Raw genomic sequence first — 22,217 nt, 5'->3', positions numbered from 1 at the left:
ATTAAAGTCTCACGGCTAGATGTCCCCGTTTTGCCAATAGAGCCAAGGTCATAGGAGGTGACACATTTATCATCAGGGGACACAAGGTATGCGGGCAGAGGGTGGAGAATGAGGGTTTTTGCTGTTCCCTCCTCTTGCACACACTCTGGTGAGTCTACAGCTGCCTTGACTGGCTGCCCGCCCCCCCTGTGATTTCCCTTGGAAATCCTGGAGGTGTCTCAAGCTGGCTCAGCCTCTCCGTTCCAGTGTTACAGGCATGTACCACCATACCCGACCTTATCCACCATCATACCTTTTTTTAAGGGTTAATTAGACAACTGATTGCTGATGGGTTTCTGAGAGCTCACTATAGGAAAAACGAGCACCCTTCCGAATCACCTCTTGACCTGGTTGTTCACCACACACTCCCTCCAGTGAACACGCGGGCTAAGTCTTAGGAACTTCTGGTGGTCCACTGCTTGGTTCCCAGGACCTAGAGAAAGAGGTGACAGTCTCCCCGTTTCTCAGCACCTGAGACAACCGATCGCTTTCTCTACTGTGAAAAGCTAGCGTTGGCAAGGCACTGCGTGAGGCAGGCTTAAAATGTATTGGGGGGGGACCTCTCTGAAATTTCTTTGTGACATCCCCAGAAATCGGTGTCTACATGAAGTTCTCGGCAGCCTGGTAGGGTCTTAGCTATACAGCCGCCTCGTGAGTCACACCTTATTATCAAAGTGGTGGCAGTGGTTAACTAAGAACCGGCCTGAGGGCCGGATTACAGAATTTTTTTCAGAAGGAAGTGTGAAAATTAGAAAGCTGGAATTATTTCATAGAGATGCAGGTGTGAAAGCCTGTACCGAGCCGTGGAAAGTATGTCCTACGACAGACTGTCATGTCCTGACCCTTGGTGTTCTGGGCTCAAATAACAGAAACAAGAATCTGAAAACATCCCACCGGCTAAACCCCTGATACATGCCCGGGCTGGATGGAGTTCAGATGGGGGGGGAGGGCTGTTTCCGGGGAGCAGCCAGGTGTGTGCGAGAAAAGCTGTTCTTTGCAGATACAAGTCCCGCCCTTTTCCCCGTGCAAAGACTGCGTGGAAACCCGCGGGAAGTGAGTGATATACAGGAGCGTTTTCCAAAAGAGCCAGGGCCGGGGCCAGGGTCAGGGCCACAGGGCAATGCAGAAACCCCCATGGCAACACCCCTTAACCCGCCCAGCATTCACAGAAGGAAGGGCTCTGAGGCTCCACCAATGACGACGTCCAGAGTGGCTCAACACCTCCCGGCTCCATTTGGCAACCAGTACTACCCTTCAAAGTCATGTGCGGGGAAAACACTTCCTTGTGGCTAACACGAAATGCACCTATTAGAATAATTCACGACACCCAGCGCTCAACCAGCACACACTGAGCAGACACACACACGCGCGCACACACACACACACACACACACACACGTCTATACCTACACATTCAGGCCAGAAGACTCCCATCCAGGGAAAGCCCTCCCCCTCCGATTATCCCCTTTATTCCAAGTTTTTGGTCTAAAGGGTATCTTTAAATGTACACAGTTCCAATCTTTAGAAGAAAATTAAAGTGAATTCAACTCTGTATTGTCTATCCTTTCTTTCTGCCTCTCTTTTCAGGTTAGCAGTTTATTTCTGCATTAATCACCCTGACAGAAGCAAGGCAACTCAATTTTCTGCTTCTGTAGGTAGGCACATCACTTTCTGTACAGCACTGGGCATGAAAGGGCTGCAGCTAAGCTTTGGTTACTGGTATAATTGAAATGCTATCCGCACTATAGGGTGCATTAAAGTCAGATAACGGCAGTTCCTGTGGCCAATTTAAGTAGCTTGACTTCCCTGGGAAAAAAAAAAAATTGCCTGACAGATAAGGCAGACAAACTGGCTAATTCTCCAAGCATGTCTCTCATTGTGATCCTAGAAAAATGAGAAAAAAATGAATCACAGAACCACAAAATCAATTGACCCTCGGGTAGCTCATCAGGCAGCGAGCCTGATAAACCTAAAAGCTTTGTTAATGTCTGCCTGCCTGTATCCCACAGATAGAGCACTTTGTAAATGAACCTGCTTTGATAAATATATTAAGGAAAGCTGTGAATAAAGGCAGAGACTTCTCATTTGTAAATACAACCTCTGCTACATGGAATTAGAATGATAAAATGGAGTTCCATGTAATTAAGTTTGTATAAGGCCTGAAATCCGTGCAAATACTTTCCCTGAATTTTGAAAGAGAACTGTCAGTTCAATTAATCTGAACATCACCCCAAGAATGTACTGAACAAAATTAAGCTGCTGATAAAACCGGGGCCGGTATTTTGATAAGTAATTCCTATATCATTTCTTGGCCGCTGTGATCGTTTTATTTAATCCCGGCCCCTCCTTTTCCTCAGTTACCCTCTAAGCCAAGCACAAAGGCTGGACGGCCCATCTACCTCCACAAGAGCAATCTTCCAAATCACCAAACTGAAAATGGAAAAAAAACAACCCTTTTCTTTCTCGATTTAAAACAAAATTAGAGTAAATGAATCTCTAGTTGGCGGAAGACTTTACCCGCAACCCCCCTCAAAGCCTAGACAAAAGAAACCGAGATGGGGACTGGGTTTGGGGACTGTGTAGCCAACCCCACAACACAGGGACAACGGTCTTATCTGGAATCACCCAAACAGAACCTGCGATTCCATTGGTGAAGTTTTAAACACAGATGAGGGAAATGATGTGGAGAGGAAGAACAAGGGAAAAGGAGACAACACAAGCCCCCTTCCCTGGACAGTTCTTTCCTCTACTTTTACCCCTCAAGGGAGAAATTGTATCAACCTCACTCTCATTTGTTTTTGAAGTAAAATCAAAAATGAGAGGGGTGGGGGAGGAAAGAGAAAAGCAGCAAACAATTCTTTAGCTAAGACATTGATTTTGGGGTCACTCACCAGTTGTTTACTTGGAGAATTGTAAGTCCTGTGTCTTGCGCTAATTGTTTCTTCTGCTCTTCAGAAGGGTACGGATGCTAATGGAAAAACAAATGTTTTAAAAGATGTATCAGAAGTTAGGAAAGAGTCACTTGCTTCTAAGAATGAAACCCCCGCTGGTGATTCCTTTGGACTATGGCTTGATTTTCCTCCTGGCGTCTGCATGACTGTGGAGGGGAAGTGCGGCCAGGCATGGGTATGCAGGCCCCGGGCCTGCACCATTTTCTACAGAACCAGTCAAGGCCACCAGCCAGGATGCAAGGCCGGAGGAGACCTGCAGTCAGGCAGCTGCAGCCAAGACACTGGTTCTAGGCCCACTCCCCTGGCTTTCCAGAAATCCAGAAGTCCTCCCTGGGTGCTGACCTGTGGCAGGCTAGCATAGCTGTCTCACTGCCTCGTCAACCTGAGGTCACAGAGTAGAAATTTGGAAAGTGGTGCATAGGACAGACTCACAGCTACTCTGAAAGCCATGGCGACAAATGTCCTTACCCCGTAAGCTAAGTTACAGCACAACTTACTTACAATAGACTTACATTGCTCATTTTGGGGAAACGGAAGTTTCCTTCATTCAGTCCTCTCTGGCCTAAGAGGGGTCACACAACCACACTGACCACACATCCGTATAGTGCTTCGTGTGGAAATTTAACAGGCTAAAGGAAAGCACAGCATGAAGAGAATGAAGCCATAGGTCTCAGTGGTTTTCGCTCTGCGGTTGAACCCTGGATGTCCTGTCTCAATTCACCCCCAGATACAATGATGGGTTTCCCGCCGCCACTCGACATGATTCTCTCGCTGTGAAATGCAGTATTATTATTCTAGAATCACACAGTTTCTTGAAAAAGTGATACAAACAGATGAGTCCCTGACTTAAATTCACCGGTTCTCTCAAACTGAAAAGTAAACTTCTATCAGGTGTGGCAATGTCATTCAAAAACTCGGCAGGCTCTATGGATGCGGATGTGTGTTAGTGCAGGGGGCCTGGGACCTCCGCGGGACCCTTCAGAATGCTCTGGTATTTGAGAGAGCCGACACTGCTCAGTCACTTAAGACTCGACTCCTCAGGTACTTTGTCTTGTCTAACAGCATGCGCCATCCAAAATGTACACAACTGCTTGTTAGCAAACTCAACTGCCATCAGGTGACACAAAATCCCCTGCACAGCAAAAGGGTTAACTAGATTTATATTAGTATAGGAGCCAGGCTTCTAATATTCTGAAAATGTTAACAAAGAAAGATGATAATGTTGAGTTAATATGGGTTAAGCATAAAATGAAAATAAATTTTTCTGATTGCGAGGTGTTGACATTTTTTTGGCTAGGGCCTGGAGCCTGCTCCTGAAAGCTGTGTAATTACAGGAGGCTTTTCCCCACCCCGCCCCCGCTCCGAGCCTGCCCACATTAGGAATGACCCCTTCGATGCTTCAGAAACCACTAATGGTCTTCAGCACGGCCAAGAAAAATGAACAGGCTAAATTGGAATCCACAGTGGGTAATTTGCATCCTACCAGGCAGCTCTGACCATTCACTCTGTCCCGGCCATCAATCCCTCCTGTCAGGAGCTGCACTCTGCCACCACGGCAAACATTCCTCCCAACACCCTGATTCCTGCAAACAATGTCCTTGTCCTCTACTCTCCTTCTGGCCACGGAGGTGATGAGTGACTTCGCAAGCAGCGACTGATGGTCACAGACACCGGCGTGGCCGCACGCTGGAACAGAACAAACATTGACTGGCTGAAAATCCTGAGGGAAACGACAATTGAAGAAAAAATCTTGTTGAGGTATTTTCTCGCCAAATACACGGGATTAGCGCCTTCTGACTTCTACCCTTCTGAGACGGCAAAAGCCTATGGTTATAGGTTGTCTGCCCAAATGGAAATAAAATGATACGAATAGCAAAATTAAGGATGAGAACAAAGAAGCACACCAAAGAAGGTCCAGATCACACCAGGTACACAAAGCCTGCTGCCCGGTTCCCGAGCTCCCGTCTCTCCCATTCTTGGTCATCGCACATGCCCGTGACCGCGCTGAGAGAATGGGAGTGGTAGAGCATGCGCGTACGCGCACATGCATGTGCTCCTATGCTGGAAAGAGGCAGACGACGGACGCAGCACAGGTTTAGATGAAATAAAAGTTCCAAGCACAGTGGCACCTAATGGTGCTACTACGACTACCTAGTGGCAGAGGGCATGGCTAGCACGCACCAAGTCCTGGGTTTGACTCCTTAGTACCTCACACACAGAAAAGGCCAGAAGTGTCTCTGTGGCTTATGTGGTGGAGTGCTAGCTGGGCGGAACAGTGCTCAGGTCCCGAGTTCAAGTCCCAGGACTGGCCATCAATCAATCAATCAATCAATCAATGTTATGTTTCAAGCACTGAGCTGGAGTCGCAAGTGGCGGCAGGCCAGTTCCTTCCAATATGATGGTAAATTCTGATTGATTAACAAGAAGAGTTTCCAGCGCTCTATTAGAAACTCAGTCATGACCACAGAATTACATAAACACGGCAATTTCTCTTAGGAACCTCTTGGTGACACTTGTACCACCAAAGCACTTGAAAGTTCCATCTAGACTCATTGAAAAACACTGGTGTCTTACCAAAATGTACCTCGCACAGATGGCTATTTTTTTAATTAATAGGGTAGACCACAATCACTTTACAATGTAAATGACATTCTGTGGCTTCCCAGCATCCATGCTTCCACACCCCTCGCGTGTGGGGGGGAATGTTTATCTCAAAGTGCTCTGGCAGTCAGCCACGCTATTTCTAAAATTAAAGAGGGATGGAAAACAATCAGCTTCCAGAGCTGGAGCCCTGACAATGTGTTTTGTATTAATTTACAAATACATGGATACATGCAAGGCCAAGCTGCGGATCTACAGAATTTCTGCTACATTGTCTATCACATGCATTCTCGGCTTTATTCAAACAGACATCATATTGAAATAATAACATGGAGGCCTTCGCATCTTCTTTGAAGTGTATTCCTAAATGTCTGAATGGCTCAAGGTTAAAGCAAACTTGGGTATGTCTGCACTTGAAAACTGGAAGTTGACCACATGCCATCACTTGTTGTCAGTTTTCATATTCTTGGACTCAAGCTAAAGCTTGGTCGGTTCACTGTTGAGGGACAAATCACTCCTGTCTGGTGGCCCACGGTGCCTCCAAAGACTCTAAAGAGCATGCGCTGTGACATCACAGTGATGCCGAGCCTCCCTTCCCTCCGGGGGTGAGGCCCCTGGACAGCAGCGAGGCCTTCCTCTGAAATCAAATGACACACGCTCAAGGAGCAGAGAAGACAACTTGCAGCTCACAACTCAGTGTAGATAGAGAACGTTTTTAACTGGTGAGCTTGTAAAACTTCATTTAAAAGTTCCCGGGGCAGGGAAAGCACTGAGCCTTGTTTATTCAGCGCATGGAGAGAATGTGTGATGTCTTCATGAGACAGTGGTGGGCACGTTTCATGGGTGGTGAATCCCTTGGCAATGAGGGCCAACCTGGAACGGCTAAGCCATGAACTTCATTCTGTGCTGGAAAGGCTGATGCTGGTGAATCAACATTTGAGATGATATCCAACCGCCTCGTGAATTGGAAGAACTCAATGAATGAAAGCACGTTATTTGCAGGAGCAAAAAAAGAGGAAAATAACCTCGATGCCTGTCACCTGGACCACTATGGAGAAGGTTGTCCCTATGTATTAAGTGGGAAAAAAATCAAGGTATAGGACAATTAAGGATTATCCATTCTTTATTAAATTATATATTATATATAATTATATTATACATATAAAATATATATAGTATGTCAACCCAATGGTACTCACCCCGGCTCACACTGTGTTTGTGTTGGTCTGGAGAGGTGACTTCTCACCGCTGTGTCCTACACTGTCTATGTGCACACGGCTTCACACAGTTTCAAGTCCAGTATCAATTTTTGTTGTTGTTAATGTTATGGATTATGGGGCTTGAACTCAGGCCTGGGCACTGTCTGGACTTTCTCAAGGCTGGAGCTCGTGGCTTTTTTTCTGCATGAGTACTGAGGAATAGAACCAGGCTCTTTGTGCACCACTAGGCCACACTCGGGGCCGCCAGTCTCCATTTTTGATTGTAACTAATTTGTACAAGGTAGTTTTAAAAAGCATAGCCGGGAGTGGCTGTGGCTTAAGTGGTAGAGTGTTAGTCTTGAGCTGAAGAGCTCAGGGACAGCACCCAGGTGCAGAGTTCAAGCCCTGCATAGCCACTCAACATTTTTGCACTGTGGTCACTCACTGAATTCCTCGGTGGCGGGGCTTGAACAGCCAGGGTAGTGCTCTGCTCTTTTGAGGCACAGAGTCACTTTTGGTTTCCTGGTGATTAATTGGCTGGCTTTGAGCCGTGATCCTCAGATCCCAGCCTCCTGAATGGCGGGATTACAGGCGTGAGCTAGCAGCACCTGGCTCACTAGATGTTTTTTAAAGCAAGAAACTTTCAGGATCAGAGTTTACCTCAAGATTTATCCTCTGCTTCTGCTCAAGGGCTAGAAAATCTACAAGATGGAACCTCCTAACACCGAATAATACACACTCAGTGACGCTATAGTACAACTATTCAGGAAAAGAGTTAAGCAACTTATTGAGAAGGTTTAAACAAATTCTTAACATTGATCATTAGAATCCCTACTTTCTCCTCTTCCAAAAAGTTCACTTTTATAGAGTTCACCTAAGAGACCTTGCGTTTGATGTTCACAGCAGACATGATTTACTGAGCTGGCGAGGTCCAGGCGAGCACTAAGTAAGCACATTCAACTGACTGGAATATCAACTTCAGTCACCGGTCACCATGTTAGCAACCTTCCCCATAGTATGAGCAAAATACATGTTTGGGGCCAATTTTGAAGATAAAACAGACAACAAAAATAAATACTTTGAGCCTGGCATTGGTGGCTCACACCTGCAGTCCTAGCTATGCAGTTTGAAGTCAGCACAGGCAGCAGAGCCTGCAAGGCTCTTATCAAGAAATGCTGGAAATCGAGCCCTGGTTCAAGTGGGAAAGTACTAGCCGAGTGAAAAAAACCAAAAACCTTCAGGGCCAGGGCTCAGGCCCCGAGTTCAAGGCCCAGACAGGCACATGCATGTGTGCACGCACACACACACACACACACACACACACGCACGCATGCACACGCACCCACATGCATGCGCGCACACACACACGCACGCATGCACACGCACGTACACACACACGCACGCACGCACACGCACGTGCACACACACATACACACAAAAGGTATTTTGAAACTATCCAAGCCATGCTACTTGAGGCAAGTTTTTCAACTTTTATATCGTTTGTCTTTTTGTGGCTAAAAATTTGTAAGAAGGAATGAAACAAATAAGATACGTTAAGTTCCAAAAAGAAAGGCGGCCAGGCACTGGCTCAAGTCTGTAATCCTAGCTTCTCAGGAGGCCGAGAATCATGATCCGAAGCCAGACCTGGCAGGAAAGCCCAATCTCCCATTACCACACGACAGCCAGAAACGGAACTGTGGCTCAAGGGGTAGAGTGCTACTCTTAAGCAGGCCCTGAGTTCAACCGGGAGGAAGGAAGCAAGGAAGAGAGGGAGGGGGGAGGGAGGGAGGGAGAGGGGAGGGAGGGAGGGAGGGAGGGAGGGAGGGAGGGGGGAGGGAGGGAGGGAGGCCTGAGTCCCATGCTCTGTGATGGCATGGCAAGAGGAAGAGGTAAACAGAGACGTGCATGGGATTCCAAACGTCTAGAGACTGCAATAACACCATCTGTGAGGGCGTTCTGACTCTTCCTGCTCTCTCTCTCAAACCCCTGGGTCTCCCACCATACATACACTCGCACATGCACACACACACACATACACACACACAGTTGTCTTAACTACTAAACACCACATCTGGACACAGCACATGTCATTTGCCATTCCACTGGGGTCTCGTGAAGCACGTCTATGTGAAATATGATGCATGTACAGTTTGCTGGGTTACTACATTTAAACCTGTTTTCTGTACACTGTATCACTGTCTCTGCCTCTTGAGGTCATTAGACCTGAAAAGTTTTAGGCAGATCTTAGCCTAGACACATTTTATGTAGAAGAGCACACCAGGGCTTCCTAGATTGAAACAGCCAATGCCCATTATGGGATGAGGTGTTGGTCAGAGTGGGGATAACAGACTCTTCTCAAGACAGGAGGGACCACCGCAAAGGAATCCAAGGGACGTGAACACCAAGCCCTTTTCCTGCAGCCTGTTAACAGTGTGTGTGTGTGTGTGTGTGTGTGTGTGTGTGTTTTCGACTCTTGCTTGTGTACAGTCTCAACAGCTTTGTCATTACATATCTGAGTAAGCTATGAGGCTACCCCGAGCCCCCTGTGACTAGTGCAAGCTGAAACTAAAGGAACCAAGATGGCCACATCACAGCAACAAGGGTGCCATCGCTGTCAAAAACATCACCCAAAATGCTGCTGGCAACCCTGGATCAATTCAGATGTGAGACATTCTGACAGACAACAATCATAGTATTTGCTCGTCAATGGCATAAAACGCACTTGTTTTGGAAGCCACACAGCTGAGAAACACATGTCTGGCTTCCCGACTTCTTGTGGCAGGTTAACCAATTCTCGGGTGTGGGTTATCGTTAACGGTTGCCTAGGTTACTATGAAGAAGCTTGAAGGATGCTTTTGCTTAAAAGAGAGAGGGGGAGGAAGGAAGGAAGGAAGGAAGGAAGGAAGGAAGGAAGGGAGGGAGGGAGGGAGGGAGGGAGGGAGGGAGGGAGGGAGGGAGGGAGGGAGGGAGGGAGGGAGGAAGGAAGGAAGGAAGGAAGGAACGGAGGGAGGGAGGGAGGGAGGGAGGGAGGGAGGAAGGAAGGAAGGGAGGAAGGGAGGAAGGAAGGAAGGAAGGAAGGGAGGGAGGAAGGAAGGGAGGAGCCTTCACTGGAAGCTGCATGTGTCTGTCTGATGGGATGAAAGGCATGACGGCTGTGACGTCACTCTACTCTGCATATTGACACATGGATCATTTCAGAAATGTTTTGTCCAGGACTCCAATGAAATCAGCTTGGCCAACTCCCTGTTGGAGTTGGTGTGTGCTCCCAGCACCTCAAGCACCCACAGTCTCTCAGCATGGTCAGGGAGCCCGGACTGAGTCAGCAGGACGGGACATTCCTGCCAGTAAGTAGACAGCTTTCCCAGTGTAGCGTAGACATTTTCTCCTGAGCACCACTGCCCACTGCTCTGGTGATGGATGGTGTCCGGGGGTGCTCAGCTTAGCCAGTCAAGGCAGCAGCTAGCCATGGAAGGGAGGGAGAGAATCCGTCACGGACTGCCAAGGATGTCCTCTCCACGGGGCTTCCAGTGCCCAGAGCTTGGGGAGATGGTCTTTGTTGCCACCAGATGGAAAGCACCAGATTGAGAATAAAGCTCATGCAACCAAAGTAGAATCAACAAATACAGAATCGAATCCTGACACTTGTACAACTGGATCAAATGCCCACGAAAACTCGCTACCCTCTACTGTTCAACAAACTGAGCCAAGAGACAGACCTGACTAGATAAACTCCTAACCCGATGAGTCAGAAACGCAAGGAAAGAAGCCTCACTCTGCTTTAGTTTCTATATGCAAACTCCAGTCAGGCGCGGCAAAACTAATGATAATTTAAGAGGTAAAGAACTTTTATCAGAGCAATGAAAACAGATTTAAGAAGTAACAAAGCTTAGAACACAGAGGTTCAAATAGGCCATAAAAATAGGACTGAAATTCTAGATCTGGAAAAGCAAAGTACAAGGTAGAATTCTGGTGTTCTCCTAACATGACCAGAGGCTTTCTCAACCTGTTTTTGATGTTGAAACTTTCCAGCCTTGAAACTTCTCAGTTTTTGCTAACCAAACTACCCGAGGAACACATCTACACACGAAACTTATGATGACCCGAGGCTGTGATACTATCGTAAGACACAGTGATAGTCTGGATGGTCTGGGCTTTTTGACCTGTGTAAGAATATTTCTAAAGCGGTCACTGTGTGACTTCTGCTTTATGCAAGCCTCACACTTGCTAGGCAGATGCTCTCTCATCAGAAACATAACCCTAGCCTTCCTTCATTCATTCAATTCTCCCCCAGCCCAGGCTGATTGTAGCTGGAATTATAGCTGCCTGACCTTGAACTTTCCACAACACGTATTCCTACAGAATAAATCTCTAATACTTGTCAAGAAATACACTATTTCTGAAATTGGTAATGTTTTCCAGTAGGATATACCAGTTTTGGTATGTGTATCATTCAAAAATATCCAGATAAATATAGAAGGACTCGAGACAGTCATTTAACTGTTTTAAAAACATAATATTTGGATATTTAGAAACATCTAACTAAAATCTTCTCTTTCCATCCAGATGTTTGATGTCATAGAAACAGAAACTTGAGATTCAAATGAGTAGTTTTTAAGTTTGTATGCCAGATGTATATTTGGGAAAAAGAAAATGTGGTTATTTCAAGAAGATTCATTTCCATTTAACTTTACATGGAAATAAATAGAATAATCACAGCCTTTAAAATTCTAGAGAATGCTTAAGAGATTTTAATAATAGATCCTGAGATCAGCATGTTTGGTTGATACTTGAAAGTATAATTGGGAAGTCTCATTTAAAACAGGGGAAAGTGCAACGTAAAGTAACACACGACTATAATTCCCAACATTAGGGAGACTGAGGCAGGACTACCCACTTTTGAGGTAAGCTTGAGCTACATAGCAAGAGCTTATCTCAAAAACAAAAAGCAAAACAAGCTGGGTGAGGTGGCTCACTCCTGTAATCCTATCTACTCAGGAGGCTGAGATCTGAGGATTGTGGTTCAAAGCCAGCCCGGGCACTAAAGGGTTCATGAGACTCTTATCTCCCATTAATGACTAGAAGACTGGAAGTAGAGCTATGGTAGAGCATTAGCCTTGAGATGAAGAGCTCAGGGACAGTGCCAAGGCCCAGAGTTCAAGCCCCATGACCAACGAACTAAAAAAAAAAAAAAAAGAAGAAGAAAAACAAAGAATGTTTGCCCTGGGCCGGGAGTTTGGCCTAGTGGTTAAAGTGCTTGCCAAGCATGCATGAAGACCCGGGTTCAATTCCTCGGTACCACATACATAGAAAAAAGCCGGAAGTGGTGCTGAGGCTCAAGTGGTAGAGCTCTGGCCTTGAGAAAGTCCAAGGACAGTGCTCAGGCCCTGAGCTCAAGCCTAGGACTGGCAAAAAAAAAAAAAAAAAGAATGTTTGCCCTAAGAGGAATGAAACCACACTGGGTCTCCTCTCAGAAGCTGTAAAAAATTAAAAAATAAAAAGAACAAGAAATACCTTCTGCAATAAGCTAATGGAAGGTGTCTGATAGATTATTGTAGGTAGATTTTTCAGAGCAATTGTAAAGCTTATTATAAAGATTTAAGTTGAATAGGACAGAGTAACCACTTTTTTAAGATACCCAAGCTAATCATATAGAAGGAAACCTCCCCTAGGCCAGGAGTTTGGCCTTGTGGTAGAGTGCTTGCCTAGTATGCACGAAGATGCAGATTTGATTCCTAGTTACCATATACATAGAAAAAGCCAGGAGTGGTGCTGAAGCTCAAGTGGTAGGGCTCTATAAACTTGAGAAAGTCCAAGGACAGTGCTTAGGCCCTGAGCCAAGCCCAGGACTGGCAAAAAAAAAGGAAATAGCCCCATGTTTTGGCAAGTGGTTTACGTTGAGGAGGAGGGGTGCAAACCCGTGTCTAGGTGATAGGGCCACGGCAGATCCCACAAGAACTCAGATTGGTCTCTACACCTCATCCTACTTCCAGGAAGCCAACACAAATCTGTTAGGAAAGCTTTAGTGCCGTTTGCAAGTAAGATTTGGATTTTTTTTTTTTTTTTTTTTTTTGGCTAGTCCTCAGCTTGGACTCAGGGCCTGGGCTCGGTCCCTGGGCCTCTCTGTTCTCAAGGTTATCACTCTACCACTTGAGCCACAGCACCACCTGTGTTTTTCTTTTTCTTCTTTCCAGAGCTGAGGACTGAACTCAGGGCTTTGCACTTGCCAAGCAAAGGCTCTTCTGCTAAGCTAAATCCCCAAGCCCATAACACTTTTTTTTTTTTTTTTTTGCCAGTCCTAGGGCCTGAACTCAGGGTTTGAGCACTGTTCTTGGGCTTTCTCAAGGCTAGCGCTCTACCACCGGAGCCACAGCACCACTTCCAGCCTTTTTCTATATATGTGGTACTGAGGAATCAAACCCAGGTCTTCATGCATGCTTAGGCAAGCATTCTACCACTAGGCCAAACTCCAGGCCCCCACTGGAGCTTTTTCTGTGTATGTGGTGCCGAGGAATCGAACCTAGGGCTTTGTGCATGCAGGGCAAACACTCTACACCACTAGGCCATGCTCCCAGCCCCAGATGTAGAATTTTTAAGCACAGTAAGTATAATTATTATCTTATTGACTGAGACATAAAAAGATGACTCGGGTTGTGTTTTGAAAACAAGAGGAAATACATTCCGAGGACTGGAGGAAGGTCATTTTGTCTAACTCTGGTGAGATGCCGTGTGAGCTGCTTGGCCATGCGTGTGACACCCCTGGCTGATGGACAATCTCACTCAACGAGCCCAAAGCCACACACACGCCCTGACTCATTTACGAGCTGCACATTTCCACACGATGACCAAATGAATCGTTTATGGGCCCGCTCAGTTCAAGAGCAAGATTCCTTTTCCAAAAAATTGAATTTTGTGCTTATTTATTTTATGGACCATTTGAAGTAGATTTCAAACCAGGTTTGGGCTATTTAGATTTTCCAGTGAACTGAAAATGAAAAACCCACAGACCTGGAGCTTCGGGAGGACAGCGGAGGCCGTCGAACGCACACTTCTCCTTTCTGCCTCCTGTCAGTGTGGCTGAGGGCCAAGTGGCTCGTCCAGGCCTCTTGCAGTAGTACAGACAGATCTCCAGAACACTCCCGAGAGGAGCTCAGTCCCCGCCTGGGAAGGCTGCACACTCACGACTCAAAACGCGCACAGCCGTGTGTGGCGCTGCGTCCCGCCTGAGTCCCACGCAGGCCACACATTCCCCCTCCATCCTCGTGGCCCTGCCCCTCCGGACTGCGTACTTCTCCCCTACCAGACCACGTGCTCCTTGAGGACAGGGCCCCGCAGGCAGCCCTGAACTTCCATCTTGTATGTTACCATCTGACACCTGACATATTTGATAAATGGATATTTGATAAACTAACAAAATTAGAAACTGCAATCAAGTGAGCTCTTTGTATCCTAAAAATACTATTTTGAAACCAGAGAAAGAGAAATGGGCTAGGGTGAAAGCTAGATGGAGAATGAGAAGGAAAATTGAGGGGAGGAATCACTAACTTCACATCCACATCACAGGTGAAACAATCAAAATTAGCTCCTATCCAGTCAGTGGCTATGTGGCACAGACTGAGGATGTGGCAAATCCAGGTGGTAAAACCGGAAGCCACAGAAAAGAAATTAGGGAATGGTTTTTCCTAAGCACCTCATTTCTACCCGTTACATAGGCCGGGGTTGCTTTAAAACAGGACTTTGAAGCGTCTGTAGGCGACTGATGTATGTGTATCGCATCAAAAGACATTAAGGTATCAAGGTGGCTTCTGAACAGGACCAGACACAGTGTGTGGGACCTGAGCACACTCAGAGGGGAGAATGAGTGAGTTCATCTTGGAATTTCTTTAATAACATAAAAAACTCTAGCTGGGAAAAAATATGAGGTAAAATCAAGGAATTATTCAGCAATATTAAGAGCAATGAAACCCATTCTACAAGGACACTGAGGCAAGCACTCTATAAGGGATTGGTTGAAAACACTGGATGCCCTTCCTGTTTCTTACAGGCTTAATTTATGCCGGAAATTTATTATCTGATTTTTTTTTATTATGTAAGAGAAATCATTAATCTATCCACAAAATGTAACAAAATAAGAAATGCTCCTGTTCTGGCGTTCACGTCAGTTACGGGCTCACGAGTAAATAAGCCCGCTAACTGACAGCCCAGTCAGATAACTCTGGGCCCGGCCATCAGAAAGTTCAGTTAGCAGTGTTTATTTTGGAATCCCCCAGAGTTTTATCTTATCAATTTGCTTTTCCTTCCCTTTGGAAGAAGCAGCCTGTACGGTGAAAATGAACTAAATCAAGTGAGAGAGGGGGCGTTATGGCCAGGCATTCCGCTCTGCCTGGCAACCTCCACCAGGGAGCACAGGAACTCTAAATCGTGGAGATTTCTGCCAACGAACGAAAACATCACTGTCTATACACGCCACCCCCAGTCATCAGTAGGTCAAGGCCCTGCAGGTGCCACTTACCAGACCTTAAAATAATGTATTTTCTGGTTACTAAATGTATAAGGTCCATGCCATAACCAAACAAAATGAAGCCATACACACAGACACCTCCCCAAAGCTGCTCATACCTGAGCATTCAAAATTAAAGTCATTGCAAATTAAAAGGTAAGACCACTAGATAAATTACAGACTTCTGCTATTGTTCAGTAAACTCCAAAATCAACTAGAAATGAACTAGAAGAAAACATAAGACACACACACACACCCCCAAGTGTATAGCAAAACAATAAAGACATATAATCATATATGTACATGTATAGCTTACAGAAATACTAGCACACAGATTACTACTTCTTATTCCTCTTGATTTTCATATTAGGAATTAGTAGCATATCTTTTTTTTTATTTTCTTTTTTCTTTTTTTTTTTGCCAGTCCTGGGCTTAAGCTCAGGGCCTGAGCACCGTCCTTGGATTTTTCTCAAGGCTAGAGCTCTACCACTTGAGCCTCAGCACCACTTCTGGCTTTTTCTAAGTATGTGGTACCAAGGAATCAAACCCGGGTCTTTGTGCATGCTAGGCAAGCACTCTACCACTAGGCCACACTCCCGGCCCTTAGTAGCATATCTTTATAGGATTAAAAAGACCTGGAAATGGTTCTCCACAAAAGACTTGACAAGGACAACTTTTAACCTAATCTAAATTGAGACTGTCTTAGATGGTCCCAGGCCACGTCTTTTCTGATTTTTTTTTTCCCCAGGCAAATAGTGTGACTGTCACCGCTGGCTTTTCTGCACAATGGCTGGAGCCCTCCAGCATTCCTGGGACCTGGTAAGAATGGCAGATGAACTGAAGCTTGAGCTAACATACTGAAGGCAAGGTGAGCTGACAAGTTGGCTGACAAGTACGGCACTTTGAGGTAGATCTGAAGCCACTTTGCATGATCTGCATCTTATTTAGATACTTAGACAATTTAAAAACTCTTATTAGTTAGTGTAATGGGAAGGGACCCTTGTGTAACCAAAGCCGAGTGGCTTAGTTTTCTAAATGAACAAAACTCTTAAAGGACTGCCACACGGCCAGAAGTAGGCCAGATAACCTTCAGGTCCCCAGAACAAAGCTGTTGACGCACACTTGTGCTGCTGTCCTTGAGAACGGGCTGGGAGAGCAGTGATCAAGGAAGTGTGAGCTCTGAGAAGGTGTTCTGGTGTTTTCTTCCAGGACTGTTCACTGCAGAGGCAGGAGATGCTCTGGAGCCTGTATCTACATTTCCTAGAGCTGCCACTTTTATTTTTTAGTCTTTCTTTTCAAAGTTTTATTTTTTTAATCAAGAGGGTGTGAGAGCACGGGTGTACACACTGCCACGACTGACTCCGGAGAGCACAGAGAGGGGACTGGCTGGGGGTGGCTGCAGCTAGCGATGGCATCCACTTGAAATCACTCACCCCTTGCTCCATCTTCCGTTTCCGGAGACCCGGCAGACCCTGGCATTCACGGCCTGGAGACATTCTTTAGCTTTGGATGCATTTGGGACACAAAAGTGGGCTTCAACTTTGTAGCTTTATGAAAACATCCCAGACTGAAGTATTGTCAGCTGAGTTGCTAAAGGGACTTCTCATAAATTGATGCTCCTGCAAAGCAACGGATGCCCCTGCACGAGCGAGGTCTCTAATTTCTTCACAAATGCACAAATGTACACAAATGTTAGGTAAAATATTCTAGGGGCTTCATGAGCAAGCATGTGTGTCTTCTCCCTTCTGTCGTGGAGGTCAGAGCGGCTGCAGCCCCCAGCCTTGGCCCTGAGGGGGCCTGCGCTCACTTCCTGGGTCATCACCAAGCCCGCACTGACAAGGGGAGAAGGGCCAGAGGAGAGGGGGCTTTTGCATGCTGCTGATGTAAATGCATACGTCCTATCCACTTCACAAAATGAACATGGAAACTAGTTTTTTCCATGCAGGTGATGTATTTCTGGGTGCATATTGACCAAGATACCGGGGAAAACCTGTAGAAAGCCCCACAGAGCTCATCACAACAGCCAGGGCCCAAGTATGCAGCTGGGAATCCAAAGCAATAGCACTTTCCATGATTTAATACCCTAACAGATAAACATTTGAATTGAAAGTGTGGACACATCTTCGAAACAGTCAACCAACTCAGGAAACACATGTACTACAGTGTTATCCGGCCACACTTCAGTGGAGCACTGGAAAATGTCTTTGGAAAAAAAACTGCAGAAACAGGTTTGAAGGAGGGGGGGGTGGAGGGAGAGCGGGGGGGAGAGAAGGAACACATACATCCATTAGCAATTGCATTTACAGCTCTTTCCATTGGTCACTTTCCAAGCATTTTTCTAATATTAGCTGCTGAAGCTCTACGTGTAGATGGCTCCTGTCCACCGTCTCGCCGCTCCTGATAAAGGTAAAGCACTGAATGCAGGAAGCACTTGTTGGGAGCCAGGCAGATTTAAATGCAAACACTTCAGCTTAGCATTTGCAGTTTCTTGCCCTATACCAAAATGTATGAGGCCAACTATTTCCTATGAATAATTCTTTCGCCTTTTAACAAAAGTGAATCCTTGTGTAAGATAAAGATAAATAGGGGCCGGGAGTTTGGCCTAGTGGTAGAGTGCTTGCCTAGCATGCACAAAGACCCAGGTTCGATTCCTTGTACCACACACATAGAAAAAACCCAGGAGTGGTGCTGTGGCTCAAGCAGTAGAGCTCTAACCTTGAGAAAGTCCAACGACAGTGCTCAGGCCCTAAGCCCAAGCCCAGGACTGGCAAAAAAATCACAAAAAGATAAATATTGTCACATGAATCTGAGTACAAGCTTAGGCCCATGAGAACTGCAGAGTTCATCATACCAACCTACAGAGCAGGATAATCCCGTGACATTGCTAAGATCGCATTAACCATGAGGTCAACAGTCACCATCAAAAAACACACAAGACAGCGGGATTTCTTGGATATTTGTTTTAGTTTTACCTAAGAAAAACTACTTTAGCAGTCTAAGTGACTATCCCTCTCCCATCCCGGAAAATGTACCTGACATCCCAAAGTCTACCCACCCCAGGCCAAGACGAATGGCCTATAACTCCTGCAAAGCAGATGTCATTTCAGAATGGGGGTGGGAACCATTTTGTCAGCTACTTCGACGTTAGGACATCTGTATCTCCCACCAGGACCCAACTCCCTGAGGAAGCTTGAGCAATGAGAAAAATTTCCTTGGCCAATCCTGATCCCATTCCCCAGAAACACAAATCCAAGAGACGGAGAGCTGAGCGCTTCCGTGGCGATGACTGCACTGCACTGGGGAATGACCAGGAAACTAGACCGCATCCGCGTGAGGACAAGTTCAGCAAGGCCAATGATGAAGGAGTTTACATTATTCACGCGTGAGATTAGTGGACAGAAATAAAAGCTTAGGAAGAAACTCGGGCCATCCCTCACAAGAGAAAGAAACTGAAATGGTGATGATGATGATAAAAAAAAAAAAAGCTGCAACAAAGTGATCCTAGATGATGCATCAAGATAATGCATGCTCAGGTCTCTAGAAAAAAGTCTATTGTGCTGCAGTTGATGCTGGGACTGTAGTCAAGCCAGGCCAGTTTCAACAGATTCCAAGTTTTGAGAAGTTACTAGGCTATCCAAGTGGGAATCTGGCCAGGCTGCCGGGGTTAATAACTCATTTTGAGGAGGGCTAATTCTTTGGGATGCAGCCCATACCACAGGAGGAAACACTTAGCCCATGTGAACAAATTCATTCTTTGAGATCACCTTGATTAGCACTGCAGGGCGCCTTTTTGGAATGAGGTGAAGGGAGAGAGAATTCACATTCTAATGCACAGAGAAATATTTAACATGCAGTCAATAAATACATATTAAAGGTTAGAAAAATGGCCCAAACATATACACCTGACATTTGGATGCCTGAGGAATTTTTTTTTTTTTTTTTGCCAGTCCTGGGCTTGAGCTCAGGGCCTGAGCACTGTCCTTGGGCTTTCTCTAGGCTAGAGCTCTACCACTTGAGCCTCAGCACCACTTCCGGCTTTTTTCTATATCTGTAGTATCGAGGAATTGAACCTAGGTCTTCGTGCATGCAAGGCAAGCTCTCTACCACTAGACCACACTCCCGGCCCTGAGGAATAATTTTAACTCCAACTTGCAATTATGACAGGATTAGTATAGTAGAATGAGAGCTGTGCTGAGCCTGAAAGCTGAAGCTCTGGATTCAGACACACCTGGATTTGACCCTGGCTCCAGAGAGTACTGATGGAGACTCTGAAGAGGCCACTTTGTCAGCACAAGACTCCGAATCTTCACGAAAAAATAGGAACAACAACAGGCCTACTTCACGGGGCACTTGTGGGGGCATAACTAACTTGTTCATTCATTGAACCAAGAGTGTCGAGAGTGAGGCACTGTCACAAATGCAAGAAACCCCTGACCTCATGGAACTTTGTATTGAGTGGCAGGCAGAAATGGTAAACTAAAAGGAGAGTGAAATCTGCACGGTGTTTCGACATCTCCTGGAGGAAAACAAGGCACTCCGCAAAGCTGCTCTTTTCCAGAGGGAGGCCAGGGAGAGCACTGCGAGAAGACGACATTTGAGCAGAGCCTGGGGGGCTGCTATGGCAGGAGCCAGCGGGGAGGCGGGAATGGCAAAAAGCCCAGCACGCCTAGACTGCCGAGGGAGTGGGGCCGTGGGAGGAAGAGGCCAGAGAAGCAGCCAGTGCCAGGGCACCCAGAGCCTGCAGCCACATCCCAAGTGTGGGTACTAGCGTAGTGGTGCGTATGGTAATTAGGGACATAAAAACAGTAGCTGTTTACTTATCCATGGTGGGTAAATATAGTCCTAAACCAAGATCATTCATCATCACCACTGCTCCGCCATGGCTGGAGAGCTCCGCATTGACCCTGTCGTTCCCACACAGCTGATGTCTCACAGAGATCGTAACACGTCCTCAATACCCACGAATATCACCCGTGCTTCTATACTGAGTGCCTTCTGGGATGCATGGTTATTCAGCGTTTTACTTTTCTGTCAGCGGTAGCATTTCGGTTGGCAACAGCGAGGAAGAACACAGCGAGATCCATTCATGCGTGGGGAGAGAGGGCACCACCAGCACCTCCAGGGAAGCACCTCCACCCCTCCCGACACCCGGACAGCCTCATGTCACCCACGTTATCAGGTGGCTCACAATCTTGCCCCAAACTGTTTCAGACCGGATAGCTCACGGTTGTGCCCTAGAGTCCTGGTTCTCCTCCCCCCTCTCCTTCCCCCCACCTACTGCTCCTCATTAACTGGGGAGGACCCTAGTCCTCAACAAACACAGAAAGATGAGCTGAAGGGTCCGCCTACTGACTGAGTGCTCACCAAAGAAACCCCTCTGCTCAGGCCACCGAGACTCCCATGCTATTTGTGGGTGCAGCACGGCCAGCCCTCTTCTGAGGGCCGCACCGTCTCTCCAGATCATGCTTCCTCCACCAATATTTTGAACAGCATTTTTTTTTCTTTCTCACCACTTCTTAAAAAATTCCTAAGGACAAACTGCATTGAATTTTGTAAGATTCTGGGGAAGAACTTGCATGTGGCTTGGGGGTTGGAAAACAAGGGCGACGCATCTCCTATGCCTGTATAATATGCAATGGCAGCCAAACTTCAGGTCAGCTGGAAACCGACTCACCCTAACAGGAGGGAGAAACAGCAGTGCTGAGAGCTGCGAGAAGAAATAGGAGGAAACCAGAGAAGCGGCAGAGCTGGGCAAGAGGGCCTGGCAAGTGGGCTTTGGTCTCTGATGTCACACTTCTCATGGCACCAAAACGCTTCCGTAGCACCAGGGATCACAGTCAACCTTGAGATGGGTGTATTTCCTGAAGAAGTGAATCAAGTGGCTGAATTTTGTACCAAGTTTGTGCTGGTTGAAGACAGTCATTTGCAGGGACAAGAAAATGATCTGCTGTCTGAGTCACAGGCACGTATTCTCCAGTGTGGAGACAGGCATAGCCTTGTATCTCAGGCACAAAAGCCTTCACTGAAAGAAACCGTGCTTCCTACCGCTCCTTATCCAGCCTGGGCCTCAGAACTTTCCTAGGAAAGACGTACAGATTGAACAGATGCTGGCACAGATCAGATCCAGTGGTCTCCATTTTGTCATTCATTCCATGCTGAAACATAAACTAGCCATCACTCCCTCCTTTAGGCTTAATTAAGCCTTTGCTACAAAAATTTTAGCAATATTCTACAGGACTTCCAGTCATTATCATTTTAAGTGGTAACAAATATTGTAAGTCCTAATCACTCACAACCTTGCTAATTATACAATGCCACACTTTTTTTTTCTTTTAGACTGCACAATTAATTGCATTTAATTAACTAAATTTTCTCAATGTAAGGAAAACAGCTTCATTTTTAGAGACTGAGTCAACTGGGGAGAAAGGGAGATAAAACGAATGTCACCAGCTCACTGCTAGTTCATCTGCTCCATCATGGCCATTAAAATCCTGTTCCTGTCGCTTCAGAAATCACATGACATTTGAGAACCTTCCTCTGCTGCACAAATTTCAGAACCATCAGGAAACAACTTTCCCTCCCTCTCTCCTTCCCTCCCTCCTTCCTATCCTTCTCCCTCCTTCTTCCCTGATTGTTCATTCTTCGCAAACAGAGAAACATTTTCCCCCCTTATTCGGCTTGCCCTTCTCTGAGCTCTCACATTTTATCTTTGGGTTATTGGTAGATAGCGTGTATACGAAATAAAGTCACAGATACACAAAATAGTGTAAGCTAAATGATAATTTGAGATACTTTTCTGACTTGTGGGGGCTGAAAGCACAGGGGTCACCAGGGCATGCCCTCGTCCCGGGGAGAAGGAAAGGGGGCAGAGCACTGTCCGGGCACAGCCAGGAGGACCTGGAGCGTCCGCCATCAGCAACCAAACTCACA

General features: G+C 46.3%; 1 protein-coding gene across 6 annotated transcripts in view; it reads right to left on the bottom strand.

Moving 5' to 3' along the window:
* The window catches only part of Meis2 (Meis homeobox 2), a 378,408-nt gene that overhangs the window by 42,891 nt on the left and 313,300 nt on the right, over positions 1–22,217 (bottom strand). For all 6 annotated transcript variants that reach the window (XM_090318635.1, XM_090318634.1, XM_090318636.1 and 3 more), the window contains one exon: positions 2,931–3,007. In XM_090318635.1, coding sequence (XP_090174761.1) covers positions 2,931–3,007 — 77 coding nt within the window. The remainder of the gene's footprint in view (positions 1–2,930; positions 3,008–22,217) is intronic.

This window comes from Megascapheus bottae, chromosome 25, assembly GCF_031878675.1.
Source record: "Megascapheus bottae isolate mThoBot1 chromosome 25, mThoBot2.hap1, whole genome shotgun sequence".
Classification (NCBI taxonomy): domain Eukaryota; kingdom Metazoa; phylum Chordata; class Mammalia; order Rodentia; family Geomyidae; genus Megascapheus; species Megascapheus bottae.
This window is presented reverse-complemented; position numbering and strand designations above follow the sequence as displayed.